General features: G+C 44.7%; 1 protein-coding gene across 1 annotated transcript; it reads left to right on the top strand.

Annotated features, from left to right (window-relative positions):
• Positions 1 to 6,096: 6,096 nt before the first annotated feature.
• Positions 6,097 to 22,562, top strand: LOC144146935 (glutathione S-transferase 1-like). Its single transcript, XM_077678894.1, has 5 exons — positions 6,097 to 6,373; positions 16,209 to 16,267; positions 17,230 to 17,371; positions 17,827 to 18,000; positions 22,275 to 22,562. The coding sequence occupies exons 1-5, from the start codon at positions 6,233 to 6,235 to the stop codon at positions 22,413 to 22,415; spliced, it is 657 nt and encodes a 218-aa protein (XP_077535020.1). The 5' UTR covers positions 6,097 to 6,232; the 3' UTR covers positions 22,416 to 22,562.
• Positions 22,563 to 24,239: the final 1,677 nt, after the last annotated feature.

Below are 24,239 nucleotides of genomic sequence, written 5' to 3'. Positions count from 1 at the left end.
CGGAAATAAATATTAGGTGCGAGAGCCTGGTCTCTGAAGAAGGGAGATGAGCCACCAGCTCTCCCGTTTCTCCAGCCTTGCACCTCTAGAGCAAACTGCGGCAATTGTTTTTTACATCGGGCAGTCCTTTGTTTTCGTACACTTCCTCACGGGCCCTCGACAGCTTCTCAATGCTTCTGGCAGCATAAAATCTGAGCCAAGCGAACAATTTACTGGAAACAACTACAATTTATGACTGGTCGTGCATACACCAGTGGTTGCCATCACTCCACGTGGGGAACCTGGCCACTGCGGAAATTTGCCTTCGTACGATTTTAACAGACATACGCTAGCTTGATAAAATCGTAATAATCGTAAAGAATACGCGTTCTTTTTTCTGTCGGTCTGACTCGTAACCAACAGGAAAGCACGGATTCATATATCTGGGCGAGCTCATATCTTATAATCTGTAAGAAATAGATTTCTTTATTACGGCACGTGCCTACATTCCCAAAGAGCTTTGTTCCCTGCAGTTTCATCCCGTAGCATTAAAGCGATAATTGTCCGAGATGAGTCAATTGAGTGCAGGCATTACGCAACATCCCAGCGTAATTACTTTTTCAATGCGCTCGTTGCCCATACGCATGCCAACGTGCAAGTGATTGTGATAATATTGTTTTTTCTCTTTGTTCAGGTGTCTGACTCACCAAAAGTTGAAACAAAAAGTTGCAAGCCGCTCTTCGGTGTACATGCAGGCCACGTAGGCTATCACGCTCCAACAACGTCCTCAGATGCCCAGTTGTACGTCACCGGGCTGCCCGACGTGTATGAGTCCGTGAGTGCTAAGCATTACCTTCTTCGGTACTTATGTGGCCAATTGAAGGCTTCTGACGGCAAACGAGAAGATTGGACACAGTGCGATTACGACGCCACTGGAGATCCTGCTGTTTATTGTAGCGTCCAAAATGCGAAACTTTTGGCGTATGGGAGATATTTCGATTCTATGAAACCTAGCGACACAACAACATTACACACCCGTTTTTAAAGACGATAATTTTTCTTGCACTAATCAAACGCGAATATTTTGCGTGTCTGCACTTCGATTAAGCATTCCAGGGACAAGTTAAAGGAATTCTTCAACGAGAGGTTCTTCAGGCAAAGCGTCTATAAACTAATAAACCAGGCGGTAATTTTGATACTTCTCGACATTGTTGAGCCAAAAGAAACTATTAGGCATATTTGAGGCAACACATCAATACAAAGTGTTTTTTGCAGTGTACGTTCAATTAAAAATGCATGGCTACTTCTTTTTTCCTTTTGCCATTAAACAAGTACGATTTGAAAAAAAATTGTCCCAAAATTAAAAAATAAATCCGTCCGCCCCTCCTGGCAGCACTAAAAGATGCCCAACAGTAACAAAAAGCTACAGTAGAGGACCAGCAATCAGTAGAACGCGGCAAAATTGAATTGGCTTGAGCAAACCTTCACCGGGTTTATTGAGTGAGGAGTCAGGCAGAATGGGACGAGCATGACAGGTCGCCGAGGAAGAAAACAGGCATTTACGTGGCAGGGGTGTCCGTAAATTTATTTATTTATTTATTTATTTATTTATTTATTTATTTATTTATTTATTTATTTATTTATTTATTTATTTATTTATTTATTTATTTATTTATTTATTTATTTATTTATTTATTTATTTATTTATTTGAAGTGCTCACCAACAGCCCAGGGCCTTCTCGGGTGATGCATTCGGTACATGAATATAAGGCATATAAAACACAACATATAGGAACGGAAATAAATCAAACACTGGTAAACAAAAATGTCCGGGTATATACTAAAGAGGAGAGTGATCAAAGATGGCAACAACACTTTCTGAACAACAAGATCTCGGAGATTGCTTAGAGAATTCAACACATTCAAGCATAAGCAAGGTGCAGTGTTTGGTGCACAAACACACGAACGGAGGGAAAAGTGCACGTGCGACCTGTCCACAGCATGTGCATTCAAAATGTTAAATGTTTCAAGGAGAGTTTAAAAAGAACCATTTCATAGCATAAAATGTCAGTAGAAGATAAAAACAGACTGTTAAAGACATGTTGGCATCGGCTAGCTGGTGCTAGGCTAAGTGTTCTGTCAACATGAACGCAACAATGCGGCCACAGTGGTCTGCTTGGCACTAGCAGTTGAGCAGAGCTTAGAGGGCAATTGAAGTCAAACTTGGAATGAATATATAAAAAATTAAAACCCGGTTACACCTGGAGCGTCTAATACATAGCTCATCAGTATTGAGGAACTTGAGAAGCCCACCATGCCTATAATGGCTCACTGGTGAGTAACGATAAAATTTGCTTCCAATGAAGCGCTTCTCAATCCTTTCTAATCGAAGGGAACACGAAATGCTTAAAAAATTGCGAATTGCGCTGGCGAAGTCGAGCTTCGGTAACAGTATGGCGCGGTAGAGTGAGGCAAAGCAGGATCGGTCAGTGAATCTACTGGTGGCCTGTAAACCTACACCGAGCGCTCGGAGACAGGAGTTGGTCAGACTGTTCACATGTGAGTTGAAAAGTAGTTTTCCGTCTACCATTGCACACAAATCACGCTGTACAGTAGCGCGTTTTAGGGGTACACCAAGCAGATAGTAAAGAAAAATGTATGGGGCAGCCTTACAAGATATCACGTACGTTTCAAGCGATGAAGCTTTAAATAGCTGCTGTCGCACCATACCGAAACTGCGTTGGTGTCATTTTGCAGCAGGCCGCGACCGTCCAGTGAAGAAACCGCGCGTTAGAGCTTCAAGTCATTAGCATACTGAGACAGCGAACAGTGCCTAATAAATGGGTGCGCGCCAGTAACAAAACGTTGAAGAGAAGAGGGCCAAGTGTCGAACCCTGAGGTACCCCTGATATCATCAGGAAAACGCCTGGAGGTGACGCCTTCATGACAAACACAGACCTGACCTACTGACAGAACTCTTTGGATGGACCGTATGCGGACAATTTGCGAAGCAGTAAATCATTATTAACCGTGTCGAAAGGCTTACTACAGTCGCAATATAATGTATATACCTATTGGCGAGAAAGTGCTCGAGGGCCGATGCCATTTAGAAAACATGTGAGATTTGATTCTACTGACCTTCATCATGAAGCAGTGTTGGTTAGAATGGAATAATGGACGCATTGCTGCTAGAAGGTAACAAGGCATGACTTTTTTGAAGACTTTGGAAAAGGAAGACAAAAGGGAGATTTGCCCACACTTTCCGGGGATAGTGGTTCTTCCGTACCTGGGCAAAGAGAAGATAGCGCCGAATATCCAGTCTTTCGGAAAGTGTTGCTCAACAAGTGGCATACGTATGATGTGACAGAGAAGATGTGCAAAAACAACACAATGACCTTTCACGATAAAGCATGAAATGCTGTCCAAACCCTCTGACTTTTTAGTGGAGTTTGTGGATAGCGGACACGAGACCAGTATCGGCAATGTTCGGGATTGGCAATACTGGCCCATGACACTGGAAACCGAGTTCGCTGCCGCTGTAGGAAAACGTCGAGTAGGTCGAAGAAAAAGGACATACAAAAAGTTCCCACACGCCTCCTCGTGCGTGAAGTGTGCACAACTTAATATACTGCCACAACACACGAGGGAAGTAGTCAGAGAGGATTCAGTGTAGTCGGTAAACGTTGGTGTCGTCTGTGGAAACATTTGCAGTGAAGGGAGCAAGTATGCGCCCAATGTTTTTTTCCCGCAAGATCCCTCTAACACACTTATCTCGGAGTACCACTTCGGATTTATTGAGTTCTGCAGCTATATTACGTAGAAGAACGTTAAACCTGCTGGTGCGATCCTCTAAGTCGGCATATTTCATTTCATGGGAGCTCAGTTCCCAGTGTATGTGATCAATGGTGCACTTTCAAACATCCCAAGTACAAATGTCAGCTTTGCGGTTCTCCAACTTTTTCTTCTAACATGCAGAGACTGGAGCCAACACTGTTCATAGCTTTCTCTGTGCACTTGAGGCGATTTTTGATTTCAACGATATCGGTCTGTACCGCGTTTTGGCCTTTCATAATTTCCTCAAGCGTTTGTCGTACTGTTGGGCCGGGAATTTTTTTATGTTTTCACACACAAGAAACTTGCATGCACACAAAAAATAATAAGTAATGCAGAGACATGTAAGTGGCACAGCAAAACTACAAGAAATCGGCTGTCGCTTCTAATTGCATAAGGTGTGCAGAAACGAACAGGAACATCGTAAACAAACTGTACCCAGCGCATACGCCGTTCCCAGTAAAGAGGTCGCCGTCGGTCGCTCCTTTATAGGTGCAATATTTGACTTCATGCGGTCGTGATCCAGAAGGGTAGGGTGGTGTCCAGGATGTTTACATCCCGATTCTTGTATTCATTCTTTCAGAACTAGGGCGGAGTGCTGTGTTCTTTTCGTTTGGTACGGGTTTTCCTTGACCTATAACTGGTTTGTATACGTTCGAATATGATTTACTTAAGATACTGTAAAAAAAACGTCGTGGCGATGAAGGGCCAGTGTAGTGGAGGCATTTAAAAGGAGTTTTCTTCGGGAGCTCCACGTAATTGTTATTGTATGCAAGTCTAAAAGAAGTAATCAACATGCAAAAGCTTTCACAGTTCGTCGCTCCTGATTCGGTGCAGATAGCGTGGGGTCTTGGAGTAGTTGGTTTTTACGCGTTAATAGTGTTAACAACGTCAATTATAGTTCGGGAGAAGTTATACCCGTAATCCTGGTGCAATAATGCAGTATTGCACCGGGATTACAGGTACGCCTGGCTACGCTAGGTGCTGTACGGGATGTACTGTAATATCAGGCGCTCTCATTGTTCCACAAACGTGTCACATGCATAACTGGTTATTGACTGCGACTTCATTAGAAACACAGCTTTCTCGGCAGCAAACGCAAAGGCCATCGGAACGCCGGACTGTCGATTAGTGCTTTCCAATCTCAAAGTTACGAATCTGGCGTGGCTGCATCCACTTTATCTGCGCTTGAACCAAACGATCCTAAAAACTGAACTTGCGTGTTACCTGCACATGTAAGCTTGTTGCTGTTTTCAGACAAAACTAGAGGTAGCGCGAATTGCCATGTGTAGAATAATTTCATAGTTTTTATTACGTGCTATTTCAATACAGCCTGTTCCTGCACTAGTTTAGACAGACTTGCCAACCTAAGGCAAGGGCCATGTACCATATGTATTTTTTCCTTGCAACAGCCAATGTCAAAAGCACACAATTCTGCTGATGCTGATAGCTCCAGCAGATTACGCTCTGGGAGCATTCCGGAGACTGCACTCCAAAATGACACTTTGAAACACCAATGGAAATATCTATGATTTTTATGTAGTACTGTGAATGCTAACTGAGAATCCAACACTTGAATAAAAATTTAGTGAAGTGAGAGGGGAGTAAGCTGGTAGCACAGAACTGAAAGAGAAGACCATATAATTTCAACCAAAGCACCCAACCGAACAGTATCTAGCTCAGAGGGATTTGTGTCATTGCAACAAGCCAAATTCCCTCGCTTTGCTGGACAATGCAATTATATTATGTAATATTTACATCAAACATTTCAGGGAAGGTTTGCTATTTCAGAATTTTTAGTGAATTTTTTTCCATTTGCGTATGTTGTCGCAAAGTGCCTAGAGAACCGACAATCTTTCAGAGCGTAGAACGGGTAAAGAAAAATCCTGTCTACATAAAATTAAGACAAGTCGGCTCTTAACCATAATTTACATATGGATCCATTGATTTATGTAACCCCTCTCTGCAAATGTTTGCGTAGCTTTAGCAATAATATGGCGGCCCACGAAGCGTCACGCCACTTGGTTCCTCCCATGAGCTAGCGGATGTATCAGAGGACACAGCGGTCGTGCTGGGTCAGCAGCTTGGCGAAGCAGAACAGAGTCGCTGTGTACAGCTGCAGCTGGAACAACGGGGCGCTGAACGCAGTGCCTCTGTGTCGATGCGAAGCACACGCGAAAGGAAGCATCAACTACAAAAAAAGAGAAAAATCCAATTTGTGTCATGCGCTCTCCCATTTCCGCCGGTTGACGAGAGAGCGGCACATTTGGGTAGAACATTCAGTACAGGGGAGTTTAAAAGGCAGTACACAGGTATCGGCTGCAGACGTGTACATACACTGTTAGCTTAAAAGTTTTGTAGCATTTGCAAAGCGGGAGAGACATATTTTGAACATTTCCAATTGAGCAAAAACAATTTGAATATGCCTGTTGATCTTTACTTGTTCGCTGGCAGCGCACCATGCACTTTTGTGCAAATGGTGGCGAAGCACATCGGCGTTGACCTGAACCTTAAAGACCTCGACTTCCTCCGCCGCGAGCACGAGTCAGCTGAGTTCACCAAGGTAAGTTCCAGTGAATCGTGGGTTATTGTTATTACTACGTCTCATCGACTGCAGTTATCAAGGCTTAAAGGAGACATGTTTGCAATTTTGATAAGACGTAGTCTCTAGCATTGCTGCAGCCTTTTTCTTACTCAGCCATTGCCGGATGTGAAGGCACCCTAGTCAGACTATTTATAAGTTCGACGTCAAGTAGACTCGCAACTGCGTGAGCAGCTTATATCTATGACTCCGTTACCGATGGTTGGGCATTTAGAAGTCCACAGCATCATCATACGATGCTATTTAAGCGATTTAAAGGAATATCGGTACAGTTTACTGTTTCGAAGTTTTCCTATTGCTTGGTGTTTGACACAGTGAGTTGGCCCAAAACACATATATTCATCTATCACAGGCTGTTCACAAAATTAATTTTTGGGAAACATTCCATTCTCGTCTGGATACAAGCCCAGCGTTTCCTGTGTGCACCTAGCGCCATCTCCGTCTTCGCTTGGAACACTCCTAATTTTGTAGCGTGAGCTACACCGGCAGAGGTTGAGCAGTTTCGCGCGGTTCCTGGAGAGCCGTGCTGCGCATGTGGGAGGAGCAGTGACGTCACACGGCGCCAGAACGTTGCTCGCTGTACGTCGTCTCTCACACACACCATGCGCCCAGCGTCTTCGCCGACCTCCATTCCGCACGTGGCGGCCCGATCCACTTGACGATCATGCGAGGGGTGGCCGGGTGTGGAATTGATGGTTCGTGTGTCTCAGCAACACCGGCGTGCGCCTGTGGAACCAGCTTAGCTCTGGGGCGATTGGTGACGCGGCGCCGGAGCCGCTTGATAAATATACATGTGTCACATAATGCGTATACCGTGTGTGCGTCATTGAAGTTGCAGTAAGCATGATAATCGAGCTAATTCTTGGCAAACAGGAAACCTAAGAATATCCAGCTGTACCTTAGCTCACGCTACATATATCCTGGCATAGCGGAGCTAAGCCACTGCAAATTTTTTTTATGCTAAAACCTCTCCACCTTTCTGCCTGTGTAGCATTGTGGTATTATAATGGGTCGCAGGACGAAGGCTCGGGTTCGAACCCTCGCAATGCAGTACTTTTTTAAGAACTGTAATTTTTTATTGTAGAATGTTTTGTTAACTCAATTCTCAACGTCTCATTTTCCTCGTAAATAAAGTGATTCGGTATACTCTAAGTCATTTTAGAGGTGGAGCGCGGCGTATCAACTAGTTCATTAGGTTTTTCATTTCACCGGAAGTGTCCGAGCTTGTACCTATCTTAGAACAAAATTTCAAAATTTTAGGTTATTCGTGGGTTCGATTCCCGGCTGCGGCGGCCGCTTTTCTGATGGAGGCGAAAAGCAAGAACGCCCATGTGTACGAAATTTCGGCGCATTGTAAAGATCCAAACGTGGCCAAAAATTAATCCGAAGCCCTCCACTACGGCGCGCCGCATCGCCTGCGTTGCTTCGGCGAGTTAAACCCTACAGTCAATCAAAATGTTTGGTTATCGCCGTCAAATTGTATTTAGAAAGCTCGTAGTAGAAGTTGGTATCATTTTCAAATGCGCTATATACAAGTCCAAATAAAAGTGCATCTTCTAACTTTCACTTTTTATTACCGAAATGTCAATCCCCTTGCGGAAGCGGGGAGTCCATTGAATTGCCTGATCTTGGCTGAAAAGGTGAGTGCTGTGCTCTGTAAAAGGGAGTCTCACAGAAACATGTATTTCACCGAAAGAAACTGTCCTGCGAATGCCTCCAAAGCATGCTCTGTCTAGACCGAGAGCAGAGTCCACGCAATAGCGGAAAAACAATGCGGCGCCGGGATACTTTTACGCAGACGAAGCGAATATACAACAATGATTCCCACATTTTTAAATTTGTCCTCGTATTTGCTTGTCAGGCTGCAAATGTCGTCGAAACACAATACATTTCTTCCTGTGTCGCGCACCTTCCTGTGTCGCGCACCTCACGCTCTTCTCCTCCTATCTCCCTCCTCTCATGAAAAACACAGTGGAGGGTAGCTGAATTAGATTTTTTACCTGATGACGCTGCTGACGTGGCACCTCTTGGGCCTTTTGTTACGGTAGGGCTGGCGGTGCCACCTCCATCTGAGGCTCAAGCACGAGCCATGTTTGTATTTTTTACCTAACTTTTTCACTCGTTTTTTTTTATTTTGTGTCGAAAATATCTAGCCCAAGCCTGTTTTTAATCACGGAACACTGCTTGTATCGATTATGTAGGCATGTTTTTGTCATGAGTGTACGTAATGTTTTTTTCCTGTGCAGCGTTAGCAAATACGAACCGTGCTACCAGATTTCGTAGCCTGGAAAGGTTGCGCCATTGTATAGTTCTGGTTGCGAAATTCCTTAAAGGGGCACTGACACAAAATTTTGAAGGCGAGATAACTTCGGAGATAGATTGGTGGGAACACATATACATCATCTGCAAAATATCAGCAGCGAATACAGCCCAGAACATATTTAAAATCAATTTTGAAGTGTGCGAAACGCAACCGAGCAGCCAGCAGAGGACCACGCGCAATTGTAAATAAACAACATCCAAACACGTCACGAGTTTGTGTTTGCCGCTTCCGCACTACCGGCGTTTTCAGCCCGCTCGCCCGGCTCGCCGCTCCAATCGGAGGGCCGGAGGGCGGAGCTTCTGCTCTCGAGAACGAACGACCCGATCGTTGGCGGCGGAGGCGCCGTGATTTCGACAGCTCATCGGGCAGCTGGCCGCGACCAAAGTTCTACAGCGATTCCAGGCACTCTGTTTCTATTACTGTTTATTACCATTGGATGCGAAAACGCGCCGGAGGCACGAAAAGCCCACTGAGCTAGCCGCACGGTCGCTATGCAGGCGGCGGCCACGGCCGCGAAGTGGCCCAGGCCGGCGCAGGTAGCTCGAGTGATAGCTTGTTACCGCTGCACGAAATTGTCCCCAAGTCCCGACCATGGTGGCTTACATGAGAAAGGAGTTAACGATGCGATGGCGGGTTGCATTAGAAAATGTCATTTGCACCGCTTACGAGAGCGGCACTCGAATATCCGCCGCAGTGCTGAGCCGAACACATCTGTAGGCGGACCTGTAGGCAGACCGGCCGCTGCTCCCAGCGCGCGTCTTGCCGCCCACCGTCTCGAGCGTCGCGCGTCGTTCTTTAGCCGCGGTAGCATTTGCACTCGCAGCGCCTGCGTCACATCCACGGTCGCTTTCTAATTAAGCGTCTCACGAGATCAGTACGTGGGGGCATTCGCAGAAACTGCCGTCGATGGGGATTCGACAGTGCTACGGCGGCTCTGCTCTGTGATATCCCTCCGACGGTCACGTGGTCAGCTTTGTTCACACAAAATCCACAAAATCCATCGTTTCGCGGCACTCGCTGAAACCGAAACTGCGACTGGCCGCATTGAACACGCCTCTAATTAAACAACCGTCGCACGCTGAAGCAAATGAGGTTTCTACAGGTTATAAGTAGGTCACTAGCTACTTATCGCAACGAAAAAAACAAGATGCAAAATTTTTGTGTCAGTGCCCCTTTAAACTAACGTTGGTGGGCAGCTAAATCGAGGTACACGCGCACAGACAGAGAGACAGACAGACGAACAGTTTCCTGTTTCAGTAGCCCAAGAAAGATTATCTTATTTTATAATAACTTGACTGCACTACTGGAATACAAGGCGGCTACGTGATCCGCAACTCATACCATGTAATATAAGCAATCGAAATCCCCACCTCCCGGCCGAGGTGGCCGCTTTTCTGATGGAGGCGGAAAGCGAGAACGCTCGTGTGTTTGAGATTTAGGCGCACGTGTAAGATCCACAGGTAGTCAAAATTAGTCTGGAGCCCTTCACTACGGCGGGCCTCATCGCCTGTGCAGCGTCGGCGGGTTAAACCCCACAATCAATTAAAGCCCTACCGTAGGGTCTATTGAAGTTTTGGGTGCGATTACGTAGGTGCTGGGTCACATTCTAAGAGATTAGAGAACAGGATTAATTGTGATGTCGCATTGGAACGAACGCTTGCATGCTTCTTACGCAAAAGTAAGCAGTTTTGTGCATAGGCTTCTTCAAACCAAGTAATGAATGACTGCTTAGAAATATGACAAAGCAGCGGCAATTTAAGGCCATTGAAAATAATCGCCGCGTACCTTGTATTCTTATGGACGTGGTAACAGCTGCGGTAAAAAAATAAGGCCGCAATATCTCAAGCTCCCCCTACGGGGTATGCCTATGGGATACACCTTTAGGCACGACATTGGTGTCATTGCATAATGCTCATTTTTATACCACACTTTGCTTTATTATTTGGTCTTGAACGTTAAATAAGCGCCGCTGGCAAGGTCTATTTCAAAAACATCAAAACCCCTTGCCTGGAAACATGGTTCAAACGCGAGGCCTTTTCCATGCAAACTGACTCAAATAAAAGTTAGATATCCACGCACCCAAAGCCAAAATATCCAAAGCGACAAAGTCGAAAGCGAGCACCCACTTCAAATCAGCGAAACTCCGAAGGCAACGCCCGCGCAATGAATCCAACAGAAATGCTGAGCGACCGGTATGCGGTGATGGCGCGAAAAATGTAATAAAGAAAGAAGCGATGATTAAGCAGTCGGGTAGGCTTCGGCTTCATAATGCGAAGGGCACAAGTTCGATTCCAACCACGGAAAGCGTTTATTTCTTGTTTCATCGAAATCATGTTCACATCCAGTGTCCAAAGTTGGCTTTCGTGCAGTGCATCCTGCTTACGACACCACCAACAGCGAGGCCAAGAAACCTTCTGTTCAAAACAGCAATATTATTACTTCTCACTTTATCGTCATTTCCAAGCTTAGTCGCTAAAAAAAGGACGCGACTTTTCATTCAACGTCCCGGGCCTGCAACGAGGATGCTCCTTGTCCCTACTCTGCTCGCAACGTATTTCCTGTTGCGCTGCCGTCGAGGCTACAGACATGGACCTATTGCTCTTGCAGCACACGTGGCACACCCAGCGTCGCTCTCTTTGAGGGCGATGTCAAGCTAGCATGGCAGCTGTTTTGGGCAGCTGCCGCTTCCTGCGCGTCGCGCCATGCAGCAAATGCTGACAATCTCTATTTTTATCTGTGAAGGCACAGTGCCCTATTTGCGTTCGCTGTTGTGATTGACTCACAAAACTGGCAATCTCTTCATCGACCGATGCCTCAACTTTCTGGCTGTTACGTTGCACCGGTTGGGGTGAACTTGCGGCGGCGAAGGAGTAGGTCTCAAGCCGCGTCATCGGAAATCGTTTGGGCGGCTGGGAATGCTTACGCTCCATGGGATTGTCTTTTGAATGTCGGTTTTATAACACTACGAAAGACAGCAAAGTGTCGGGCATATGGACTCAACTTTTGCAGCAGTAATATTTTGTCATATTTCAAAATTTGGCGTATTTCTGTCATATTCTGTGAAATTCTATCAAATTCTGTCATATTTCGAGGCTTTCGGGTTTTCAAAATATTCATTATGATTAAAAACAACTTTCCTTCCTGATCTAATCATAAAGCAACGCTGCTTGAAATATGCAGTACTCAACTCGAAGGTAGTTTGTGCAGAAATCCGAAGAAAAAGTGCCCTATAATTGTTTATCCCGGGAAATGGCTTAGCAAAATACGCACGAGTAGACCCGATCATGCCTGCTGGTATGTCGCACTGTAGATACAGGCGCTGCTGCTTCATATAGCATGCCAACTGCCGAAAAAATTCTGTTCTTGGTGCAGCACCTCAAGGAGGTGATTATAGTTTCTTAAACTCACATGATAAACTTCAACCATTTTTTCATGTAAATATACAGAAATTTCTCTCAAACTTAAAGGCTATGGCCATTCTTTTTATAACTAAACATTCACTGGCGCTGTTCATAGCGCTTTAGAATTTTTTAACCGTAAGATATAAATGCCTTCACCAGTCCCAGACCAATTTTGACATTTTTCTATCAGCCCGCCTGCATCGGCAAACCCCTGTACTGTAAAATTAAAAGATAATAAGTACTAGGTAGTAGTGGGGGCCGATATCAGCCACCAATAGTTTTTAAGCCGCAAACTTAGCTAGTCGGACGCTATTGCTTTTCGGGAATTGTGAGCACAGTATGCAGTATAGTGCTGAAGTTTCTGACAAGAGAATTATCTTTTACTGATGTCAAGAGATTAGCTTCTATTGAAGCTCAAAGGAGGCGACCCCAGTCCAAAATTCCTTGTGAAATCCAGCTGAAGATAAGCAAATTCAACGCAGTATGTCAATTTTTCCTGACGGTAAAATAGAGGCTGTTGCTGAAAAGACGCGGCGAGTATCATGTCTCCAATGTAAAACAAGAGAGATTGGCTCGAGCGCCCGCATGGCTTTACACCGCTCTGGGATCGGCGCCGAGTTCTTGCGTTGACTTGTTGGCAAAACAGTTTCGAGGGTTCTTAGGTGACTGAAAAGAAAAACTTCCACGATCGCTTATCTCTCACAAACTTGCCCACGTAACCACCCGGAGGACTGGTGGAATTTGCACATCACACACGAGTACCGGAGTTGAGGTAGCACATCATTTGGTTTATTATTGACTTGGGCTTTCACAACCCATTTCATCTATTCGGGGAGTAAACACATTGTTTAGCAGGCTTCAATGATTCTGACTCAAAGTATTTCCTTCTTTTTTTGAAAACCACCTAAACAGTTAGGAAGGCACTTCGCTTCCCTGTGGGCACAAGCCAGGCACTTCCTGTTCGCACCCAGCGCCTTCTACTTTTTTTATTAGAACACGCCTTGTATTTTTTTGAGCTTCTCAAAAACCCATTTCCGTGGCTTCAATACACGTGGGGCCAAATTGTGGGTTTTCGAACGAGTTGCCTCGGTTTGAGCACCAGGACAGGGGTTGTTTTCGAAAGGCCCGTAATTTTTATTCTGTAAAATGTTCCTGGATCATTTCTCCGCATTGTTTTGTAAACAAGCATGGTCTTTAACTCAGTTGAGCCGAGAAGCAGGGATAATCAATCAATCAATCAAATCAAATACGAGCACGTTATATAAAAGTTCTGCTCCCACCAAATGTTTCTCACTTGTTCATATCTATGAACGGAATGTCACATAAGTTGTAGTAGCAAACTCATTCACCTACATACAACGCGCTAATGCAGTTACATAGCTTATCATTTTATTGCAACAGCGTCTTTGAACTGGTTTCTCAGCTCGACACCACAGCTGAATTCACGGGTTTGGTATGTATATATTTAAGAATTAACACATACAAGCCCTACGGTTGTCATGCCACTACATTTGATGTACCATCTGTAAAGGCGTGCGGCTGTCTTTTCTCCAGCAGCTAAGCCGAATTCCTAAAATTTTTTTGTCGTGTGCAATTTTGCGCTACCCTTCACTACGTGGCTAAGTTACATAAAAATCTTGTGGAATCCCAAAAAGTTATCAACGCAGTTTCGAACGGGTAAATGAGACCCGTTCTTGCTAAGGGTGCCGCTTTCTAGTGTCTGACTGTATAACTACTTTCAGCTCCTAAAGGGATATATTTCGAGCGCTGAACCGCATTGAACGCCAAACATATCGTACAGGTTATGCTAACTCAAAAATTGAAATGCAGACTACGTAAACAAATGAGATCAAGGTTTCTGTCCTTCCCTATATGCGCGAACGACGAAGTCATTGTTGAATATAAACGGATGCGAGTCGTTTATCGAACAGATAATTGTGTATCTACATATGCGCAGATACAGTGCTTCGAGGGGATATCGCTGATCGTCCGGGGGCGTCGACGCTACAGTCATGACGTAAACGTCGTTAACGTAAAATCCAGCCAAAGTAACCGTAGAAGGTGCTTTGAAACAATATTTGTGCGCACAGTGTAATATTCCTGAATGTACAGCGCTCTTGCCACTCACCAGGGTATACCGTACCTGCAAACAAGGGAAGACTACAAAAGAAATTCTCTTTTAACTATTTCCACGTTAATGTGTGTTCATTAGCTGTCCCACGTTTTGTCACTTTTTTTGGTTAGTTTTTCGCCCAGAATATTTGCACTGGCGCTGGTTGAATGTTTAAAACAAATCTTTGTGCAAGATCATCGTGAAAGGGCTTTTCTCTTCCTCACCCATGCCTTCTGCAAGTACTCACCGGATAGCCTTCGCACTCTTGCGTGGACGCCTTTGTTCGAAGTCACTCGTACTGCTCGCAGAAGGCGGAACGCCAACATTCAGCTTGAAACACCACGCACGACGAACACGCAACCGCCGACAGCCGAGCTATGGTTCTGACCACAATACAGCGAGCTCCCCGCGCCAAATCATTTCCCCTTTCGTCTTCTGCGTGACACATGGTCGCACACAATATGCGGCCTTTCGGCGTTGAGCCGTAACTTCCAGTTGAATTGATGGTCATTCTGGTTTCATTCTCGTTTCCCTGTCCGCCTGCTCGGCCCAGCACTCGAACCTTCACGGTGACTCGACGAGCCGCTAGGTGCCAGTGTTCCGTTTTATTTCCTGGTGCAGAGTGTTTTTAAGTGCAGAGCACTTTAGGGGCTCTCCTTGTCGTCGTAGCTCGCTCGCTGGACCCCAGTAGAACCCCACGGCGTTCAGTCGTCGCGCCGTAACCGAAAGGCTTCAAAAGCCAAACAGTTTATATAGTCATAGGCGTTCGAAATTCGTGCACCGCTGGCGCTTGTCATACATCTCCCCGTTGTTTCGTGCAAAAAAAAAACTGTAGGTACATTTCAGGCAAAATATATGTAATTAACTGGCAGCGCCCGTGTTCATTCAGTTCCGAACGCTCGTTGGGTTGGTTTTTACGATAGTAAGCGAAAAAATGGCAGTGCAATGCAGGCACGTGCACAAGAAAAATCGAGCACAAAAAGAACAAAATCCCGCTGGCGCCGTTTCGGGTAGGGGGCGCGCGAGCACTGCGAATGCGAAACATTTGATGTGGACTGGGTGGTAGCACTGAGCGGATAACAGCGCTACAGTCCATTATGGCGAATCACTGCTCTGCACGCCCGGAAGCTTTCGCATTGAGTGGAACGGCGTTAACTTTTTTTCATCTACTCTGACTTTCTGCCGCTACACTCCTCCATCCCGCCCCCGGTTTTTTTATTTCACTGAACAGTCCTAAAGTAGACAGATATTAGGCCGCCAGCACCTTTCAATGGCGAGTATCGCCGCAGCACCTCAGTGTACAAAGCAATTGTGGGAGTACAACGGGTTCTGTTCCGAGGAGCCACAAACAATACGTGCCCGCACCGGCCTGGAATAAATTCGGACAGTGGCTTACAGTTGCGCTCAGCCATAACTATCTATGTGAACTTGTCTATGTGTGTGTGTGTGTGTATGTATATATATACGACGACTAGATAGCACTGAAGAAGGCAAGCGTCTTTGCTGAAACGCTCGAAACCATCGTGGTCGCTACCGTGTCCGAAGTTTTTGTTTCTTGTGTATATATACGTGCAGATGTAAATACGTCTTGATTTTTCTTACGTATATACTTGTAGTTGTATATACACATATATGTCGGTGTGTATACATGCATATTTCTATGTATAAATGTATGTATGTCTCTGTATGTATGGCCATATTCCGTAGTTGTTTTTACTTATAACATAAAATTTAGGCACGACCGCATAAAGCAAGTCACCTTTTCTTTCACTCTCAAGCAACCTAGAATGCAGCCTTATTTCGCATACCTTTTATTCCAGAAAAAAAAACGGAACGTGTAAAATTATAGGCTAGCATTATTCATCTGACATCAATGACTCAACAGCTCACCATTTTGATTTCTCAAAATACTGACGACTGGCTCTAAAAATTGTAATGTTGCTTTTGTCTTTTCGCCAGATAAACCCTTTTCAAAAAGTACCGACCATAAACGACTCTGGATTCATTCTGTACGAAAGGTAAGGCGTACAACAACAAAAACAACGCCCGGGTGCTTCGTTTTGTGTTTCTGATATGACCCCTAATATCTACGGAGTGCATCACCACTCACTACCGGAAAATGAACAGGTAGATTTGGTTTTCTTAATAAACAGCAATGACATCAATAAAACCCATAATGGAGCACTGAAGGAATACGAAACCTTGTGAAACAAGCCCCTAACACTAAAATCGTAAGAACCCCTAGAAATAGTGCGCCGATGCTTAATAAATAGCATTGTGTACTGCTTACTCAGGTTGAAGCGAGAGGTTAATAAATTGTTAAGGCTGAAATCTAATTGATTCGTAGTCCCCTTTCGTCCCAAAATCTGGGAAGTTATTGTCAGAAAATGAGAGCAATGAAAACATTTTGAGAGACAATGCGAATAACAGAATGACTGAGTAGGTCACGTTGTTAATAAATCGCCCTTGTAAATACCAAGATTAGGAGTGTATAAAAACAATACTGCAGTAACAGCTAACACGTAGTTTTTGTAGTTTTTTTTATTAATTTCAGGTTTAAGCTGTCAAAAAACCAGTACTATATATAACTAATTTGGCATAGAACGTAAAATTGAATTATTAGCAAGGAAGCTGCTTGCCGGCAATGATGAGATTACTAGAGGAGGCGCAATAAAAAATTTTCAACTACGTCTGGATTCTTGACGTTCACCGCAATATTCAACACGGGAACTACATTTCGTGAGAACCTTTTCAGAAAAAATAATATGTTGTAGTTCCCACCTGAAACTCAAACAGACCATGTAGAACTTTTGTAGGGAATTAACACTACAGTGCGAATTGGGAATTAAATTGCTGTTTTTAAATATTCACATGAAGAAAAGAAGGACTGTTTGAGTACACATTGCCGCAACATTTTGGGCTTCATTGATGAGTGCACCTAATTTTATTGAATTTAATATTTTCTCTGCTCCACTCACAGTGTTGCCATCGCTTACTACCTGGTGAATAAATATGCCCCGAATTCCGAGCTCTACCCTAAGGAGCTCAAGAAGCGGGCACTCGTCGACCAAGCCCTCTCTGTAGTGTCGACGCACATCCAGCCGCGCTTCTCGGCATTCTCGGTGAGACCAGGCTCCTGATTGTTGCTTCTAGTAAAGAGGGATGCCTGTACCCTCTCAGTAATGGTATGTCTGTGTTGAAGAGTGCCGCCTCGAGGAGGGGTACAACGATATGTCCACGACAAGTCCTTATCTGGATACACTATTTGCTAAAAATACATTTCCAGAGTAAAAAATATTTCCGCAACCCCCACCCCTTCCCCGCCGTGGCTCCCCATATGGGTAACTGCTTCCTCAATTTTACGGAGATCCCGATATTAGAAGTTGTACGCGGGTCCCAGTGACGTCAATAAATCTGGGTTCACCGGAATTTCTGAAACGATAATCGATAGCGAAGTAGGCCTCATATGCCATAAACCTGTCACTTCAAGGTTTCTAGAAGTATGTCGATTCCGTTGTCAGCCTACGTACTAAACTATAACATGCTTAAAGATGTAATGTGAATTTTATATTTGCAGATCCCTTCCTTCAGGACCAACAAGAAGCCCTCGGCCGAAAGCAGGAAGGAGTTTGAGGAAGGCGTTCTGAAGGCGTTTAATCACGTGATTTCCGACAACAGTACGTTTGCAGTTGGAGAGGAGGTGACGCTCGCCGATATTCGTCTCATCTCGCTTCTTGCTTGCGTTGTTCCGGTAAGTATTTCACCCCACAACAAACGTGCATCTTCTCGTCAATGAATGCTTATTCTTCTAGTAACTCGTGTAGTCAGTTACGATTCTGAATGGATTTTTTTCTGAACAATGAGCTTTTAAAGGGACACTGAAGTGAATTTGTCAAGCTCCCGTTTTTGCTTGCACTGCGTAGACTGGCTCAAATTAGCACACTTTTCATCGTTTATCCGGTTGACAAATCGGTAATTATTTTACAAAGCGCGAAAGAAGGAAAACTACCATGCGCGGTTTGCGGCGGCCGCACCAACTAAGGCTGTGACGTTGAGAGGAGGGGCGCCGTGATTGGACGATGCCCAAGGTTAGCAATCACACAAGTTTCGGTTTCGGTTTCGGTTCTGTAAAACATGGATGGGCATTCTCAATATCTCAGTAATCATCGTACCGCGCTTCTGCCATGTTGTCGGCTGTAAAATGCACAAGATAAGCCTCCCAGGACGGCTTGTAGTAGTAGCATTCACTAGCCGAGACCTACGCAAACGCAGTGCATGAACGCCCTCCGCGTACCCGCAGACGCCCAAATGTCATGCGCTTTTTCCCCATATTTGGAGCTTGCCTCCCTCATGCCTGTAGCGTGTTCGCACCAGGCCAAGGGTCTGTTCATTCTGGCCTGTGTCCACTGCCTGCAAGCAGTCGGTGCTTATGGCAACAGCACGCCAACGAGAACTTGCTAGCGCGCCAGTGCCAGCCTGCGCGCGTTTTGTGAACTAGTTCGTGTAGCCATGAACGTTGCGGCCCCAAAAAAGGTGAACTCAATATAGAAAACATCGGCGGAAAACAAAAAAGTTAACTTACAAAAAAAAAAAGCACGTACCCGCGGGGATTCGAACTCGTCACTCGCAAAACATTTGCGGTGAATTCCTAGCGCCCCAGACTGCTAGGCCACGGAGCGGGACGCGAATCCCGTGTTAATATAAGGTATATATTGTACAACCGGTTTACACTTTTATTTAGTTTGGACATTTCAAGCCGCTTAGGTGACTATTTGTTGTACTGCGATCGTGCAGTAAGCGTCGCCCGAGTTTCCACAGTAGCTCACGTCTAGCAATTGCACTTCGTAGACGGAAAAGCGTTCGCAGATGCGTAGTCGTGCTGCTGACCGCTGTGCTTGTTCGCCCAGCGCCAAAAAGTGCTTCCCGCGCCCTAGTTTTACGCTGTACGGTAAAAATATCAGTTGCTTTTATTTGCTTAGTACCTATATTGACTTCGCTGACTCTTCTCCCGCCTTCAAGAGGCCTTATATTTTCCTACTGGCGTACCAGTCAGCGAAGCGTCGCATGTGCAGCGCTTGTGTGAAGCGACCTTGACTTGGAGCTAGATACAGTGTACAAACAAACCAAGTAAAGAAAGGCACATTCTTCCATTCACAAACGTGTCCTGGCTTCATTTCAACTAAGCGAACGAATTGCGACCAAGCAATTTTTTTTTAACCTCCTTGATTGCGACGACCCGCCGGCGGCCGGCGGACGAAACGCTGGGCCGACTGACTCTGTCGGCCGGGGAGCCGTGCAGTAGCGCAGCCGTGGCGCAGCCAATTGCCAGCTCATCCCCTCCTGACGTCACACGAAAACGCCACAGAAAATGGGCGAGCGTAAAGAGAGGAGGACAGCGTTTTCGAATTAGTTTTTCTACTAAACAAAATCGCGTAAACGCGGCTAGAGTGGTCGAAACATGGCCTGGGGACTCCGGACTACAATTTGCGCTAGTAATCCCGCAATGTTTACATATCACTTCAGTGTCCCTTTAAGCCACCGCATTTAATCTATCGTGGGTCCTCGCTGCTGAGGCAGTGGTCACAGGTTCAATCAGGGCCGCTGGAGGTCGTGATTATTGATCCCCTGAGTTCTTATTGTTCAAGTGGGGCGGCCTGGTAACCCAGGAGCAACTTCGGTGCATAAAGGCCCCCGAAGTATGAATTTAAATTTTTTGTCAGGTATTCCAAAGGTCAGTTTTATTTTACATGAAGTAAGCGGACGTTTAAGACCTGCTGTGTTTTAAAATGAACAAATTTGAAATAGAAACACCTTATCATTTTCTCACCACAAAAAAGTTTTTTTAAAAAGAAAATCTATGTCTTTGCAACACGGCATCACGAATGGAGAGCTGCTTTAATTGAATACGCGCACTTGATTTCCTGCCATATGAAAACAAAATGCACCTCGCGAAGCTATTAAGAATGCTTTTTCCACGCACCGCAAGCTATGCAAAATAAGTACGTAGTCAGAGAGCAAAAGGCCAGTGCTGTCGAAACTGACTAAAACTTAAACTGCGGAAACTTGCAAGGCTGTCGAAGCAGGACTATACATATAGTGGCGACGTGTACTTTTGCTGTTGCATATTTTTTGGATAGTGCGCGTTTATGTTGGCGGGTAGACTTCAAATAAAAAAAAAGGTGCTGTGCTTTGTACTTCATGGCACTTGCTAAATTGTAATATCAGCAAAGAATTATTCGGTTCGCCAGGAAATTTTTATTGGCGGTAAATGGTAAAGAATTACTTGTCGCGCAATCAGTCACTCAGGTATGTCGCAGGATTGAGTGTTGCGGAGAAATGTTGTGCAACTTAATGTGGCTGCCTTACATTTCTGAGGGTAATGTGGCTGCTTATGAGGCTGCGATAACGCAAGACGACAAACCAGTCGCATTGCGATCAGTTAGCTGAGTTTCAATAACTCGGGCTCAAAGTACCCGCTTTAGGCCTTCCTGTGCCATCTACTGAATCACCAGCCAGGTAGATCTATTCCACTCCATTACTTCGAAATATCCCTCACTACTTCCTGTCACAACGGTGCTGTTCATCTCAGCGCGTTCGGAAATAAAACAGTTGCAGTGGTGGTGGCGGAGCAGGTATGGACTCCTCACCCGGAGCGGTTAGTTTTAATACTTTAGTTATGTTTCGTGACTTTTTTTTCTGGTTTAACATGTTGTTGGTGTCTTACTGGTGACAGGCGGGTTTTCACACAAAGCGCCTAGTTCTTCCAGCGCATTAAAAATAAAATTCAAAGCGACCCGAAGGTGAAGCACTAGAGTAGATCGACGGTTGGGGAAGCTTTTATCATGCTCTGTTCAGGAGAACGCCGATTTCCGGAACGCCGGGAAATCAGGGCCGGCATTTTCGTAGCATGAACTTGCTGATGCTACAGCCAGTCGTTATAATGCTACTTATGTAATAATTTCTTAACCGGAAGCACGGACAGCGACCCATGAGGGTGCGAGTTCACAACGCCTCCTTTAGCTCATAGACTGATTTCTAACCTTTCCCCTTTCTCGTGGGACAAAACTTATACATCGGAGGTTCCAAGTGACAGGGGAATTGTTCTCTTACAAAGCAAGCTAAATTAAATGTAGTTGCGAGCGCTGAGATTGACTTTGCTTTTTCTCATTGGATACACAGGAAATAGGATGACTCCGGAGGACCGCTTCCTAGTGCGATCTGTCTTTAGGGACTCCAGTTAATGTTAATAAAAATGCGTTGAGAAATAGCGTTGCTTCACATTTGTACAAGCAAAAATGCAAAATGAGAGCGATAAAGAAAACACGAGGCTCTAGAAAAGAAGCTTTGCCTCAAGAAAATAAATTATAAACAACAGGTGCACTACCCTACCGTCTAAAACGCAAGAACGAATGTAGTCACAAAAACTAGACAGAGAAATGACCACAGAGGCAATTTCTTTCAAAGAAGATTTTTCTTAGCGAGAACTGCCTACTTCTGTCATAGGGGCAGTGGGTTTGCCGTATCACGCTGACGCAGTATTACTTTCGTATACTCGGAAGAAAAACGGTGGCAGATACGCCTTCAGGATGACTTATAAACAAGCCGAGTGCAAGCTTAACTCTAAAAACAGATGAGTTTTAGTTTAGGAGAACGCATTTATATCCCCAGTGGCAGGAACTACGGAAACTACGGACCGCTCTATTCTGTAGTCACACTAATGCATGGGCTAATACCAGTTATTAGTATTAGGCCCATATCTTTTTTTCACGAGACTTCTCACATTTTCTTCCCTTTCAGATACATTCCACAAACCTTATTTTTAAAAATGGGAGCAAGAGAAATAATCTCCCCAAAACGTGACATACAATAATTTGCCAACGCTGCTTCAGAATATTGAGTGTACTTTTTGTGGAAAAACAAGCGCACTGTTTGCTATTTAAGACGTTTTGTATAGACTTTGCCTGCATATGTAACTTATTTTTAATGAAATTAACCGCTGTAACCAATTTTGGTTTTTTTTTTCAGCTGCCCGATCTTTTTGACCCGTCCAAGTACCCCAAAGTCGCGGCGTACTACAAACGGGTTTCCGCCAAGCTTCCGTATTTTGAAGAACTGCTACGCCCGCACATAGACGCACGCAACAAGTTTTGGGCATCACTGGAGTGACAATCATGAATGTCAACGAAATTCAAAATGAGGAACCGTTGATCTAAGCATGCAAAGTGTTAGACGAGGGTTCATAACCGGGAATGATGATAATCATATCATCGTTTTGGAGAATAAAGTTGGGGTTGGGTCGGCTGCATCAAAAAAACTGCTTGATTACTTTCGTTTACCATAAAACTCATGGAAAATGATAATGCATATTGGACAAGAAGAATTCAAGTTGCGGTGCTCGTCAACACATACACTCGGTGACTTTATAAAAGGCACTAATTCGGCCTTGCTTTTTTTGTTAAACCGGATAAGCCGACTAACAAATAACAGTCATGTTGTTCGATAAAACCAGTAATAAAAACCGAAATAAAAACATCATCTGAAATGAGAAAATGCTTGCAAGAAATCTCCCTAATGAGTTATGATCACAGCACTGCTCTCAATTTCTTTTTGTGCACCGTGTTTAAGATTGACCCTCTGTGTCGGTGATCGCACGGGTCATTTTAAGTTTGTTTTTGAAAATATCCACAATTCAAAGTTCAGGGGTTTGTCCAAGCAAAACTGAGACGCAGAGGCGAGTTTAATGTTTACACCAATGTAAAAGAGACCTGTGAAAACGCACGCGCCACATTTGTTCTGTCAGGGTACACGTGAAAATAGCTTATGGAAGCTCTATGTCACGCGTCACCTACTCTCTAACTTTATTTTTAAGATAAGGAAGTTACTGACAGGGATGAAGGGAACTTCGGTATTGTCCAATCGATTCAAATCTGGTAACCCAACCAAAAAACAGCAACAAGATAAGTGAAGACATGTACTCCTGCTTAGCGACTACGATTTGTTATCAGAAGACAATAAATCTGCTGGATTTATCACGTGATTCACAGGATTGCATATGGGCATCAGAAAATCTATCAGCAAGCAACGGTGCCGCCAACATGGAAATTGCCTTGCTATGTAGCCACATGGCCGCAAAGTGGTTTGACTTAGGATACGTTTTCTCCTGACACAATATTACTAATGCCAAGAAAAACCAACAGATTTCATTAGAAAAAGGCTGGCGAAATTGCTATAAATTACACGAATATATAGAGCGGCGCGGGTTACATGCACTTACTATGTGCACGGTCTATCACAATGTTTAAAAGCTTGCAGCCATGTATCGGCTTCAAGCGATTGTTTTTGGGCCGAACAAACTTATTCGCGTGTGCTAAGTTGTTTAAAATAAGTGTGCACTCCTGTCCTGAGAGACACAAAAATGAAATGCTTGACATTCAAACCGATTTGTTGAATTCAAGAAAAATGTCTACCGCATTCTGATGATATCACGAAGGAAAAGAGGCTGCGGGAATGCATATTTGTATAAGACAGTGTCAGGACAAAGAGTTTATGAAGGGAGCCTGGAGCATTTTATTGCCAATTTGTGCCCATGTTAACGTCTCCTTTACACTACACCTGAAGTTTCACAATATGTCTACATAAATAATCTGACCTCTCTGAAGCAAGATATGCTGTTTTGCTCTTGAGCAACGCTGCACCATGGACTCTTGGAGGCCCTCAGAGTATCCCGGATTGATTCACCGATAGTGAAGCCGAGGGTTCGACGGATACCAGGTGCATTACTCGGTAGCCCCCCTCAATACTGGACATACAAGCCCGGGCCTAATCTCAGATTTACGACAGTCATGTGCAAAGCAATCCTAATGCCTACAAATCAACAACGGCCATGCTGATGAGCGTCTAAACTCAGGGAGTGGCGATAACGCACGACGCGAGATTCAACTTTCACCGCAATTTTCCCGGGAAAGCTTCTGATGTTTTTAAACAATCCAG

Source organism: Haemaphysalis longicornis, unplaced genomic scaffold, assembly GCF_048455015.1.
Source record: "Haemaphysalis longicornis isolate Haplotype H1 unplaced genomic scaffold, Haemaphysalis longicornis Haplotype H1 scaffold_7, whole genome shotgun sequence".
NCBI lineage: Eukaryota > Metazoa > Arthropoda > Arachnida > Ixodida > Ixodidae > Haemaphysalis > Haemaphysalis longicornis.
The sequence above is the reverse complement of the archived record's forward strand: the minus strand, read 5'-3'. Positions and strand labels throughout refer to the sequence as shown.

What these genes read in the sequence shown, in the direction of transcription:
- LOC144146935 (XM_077678894.1), top strand. Translation starts at nt 6,233, where the DNA reads ATGCCTGTTGATCTTTACTTGTTCGCTGGCAGCGCACCATGCACTTTT. An exon ending in CGCGCTTCTCGGCATTCTCG is followed by an intron (nt 17,372 to 17,826) that starts GTGAGACCAGGC and finishes TTATATTTGCAG; the next exon opens with ATCCCTTCCTTCAGGACCAA. An exon ending in TTCTTGCTTGCGTTGTTCCG is followed by an intron (nt 18,001 to 22,274) that starts GTAAGTATTTCA and finishes TTTTTTTTTCAG; the next exon opens with CTGCCCGATCTTTTTGACCC.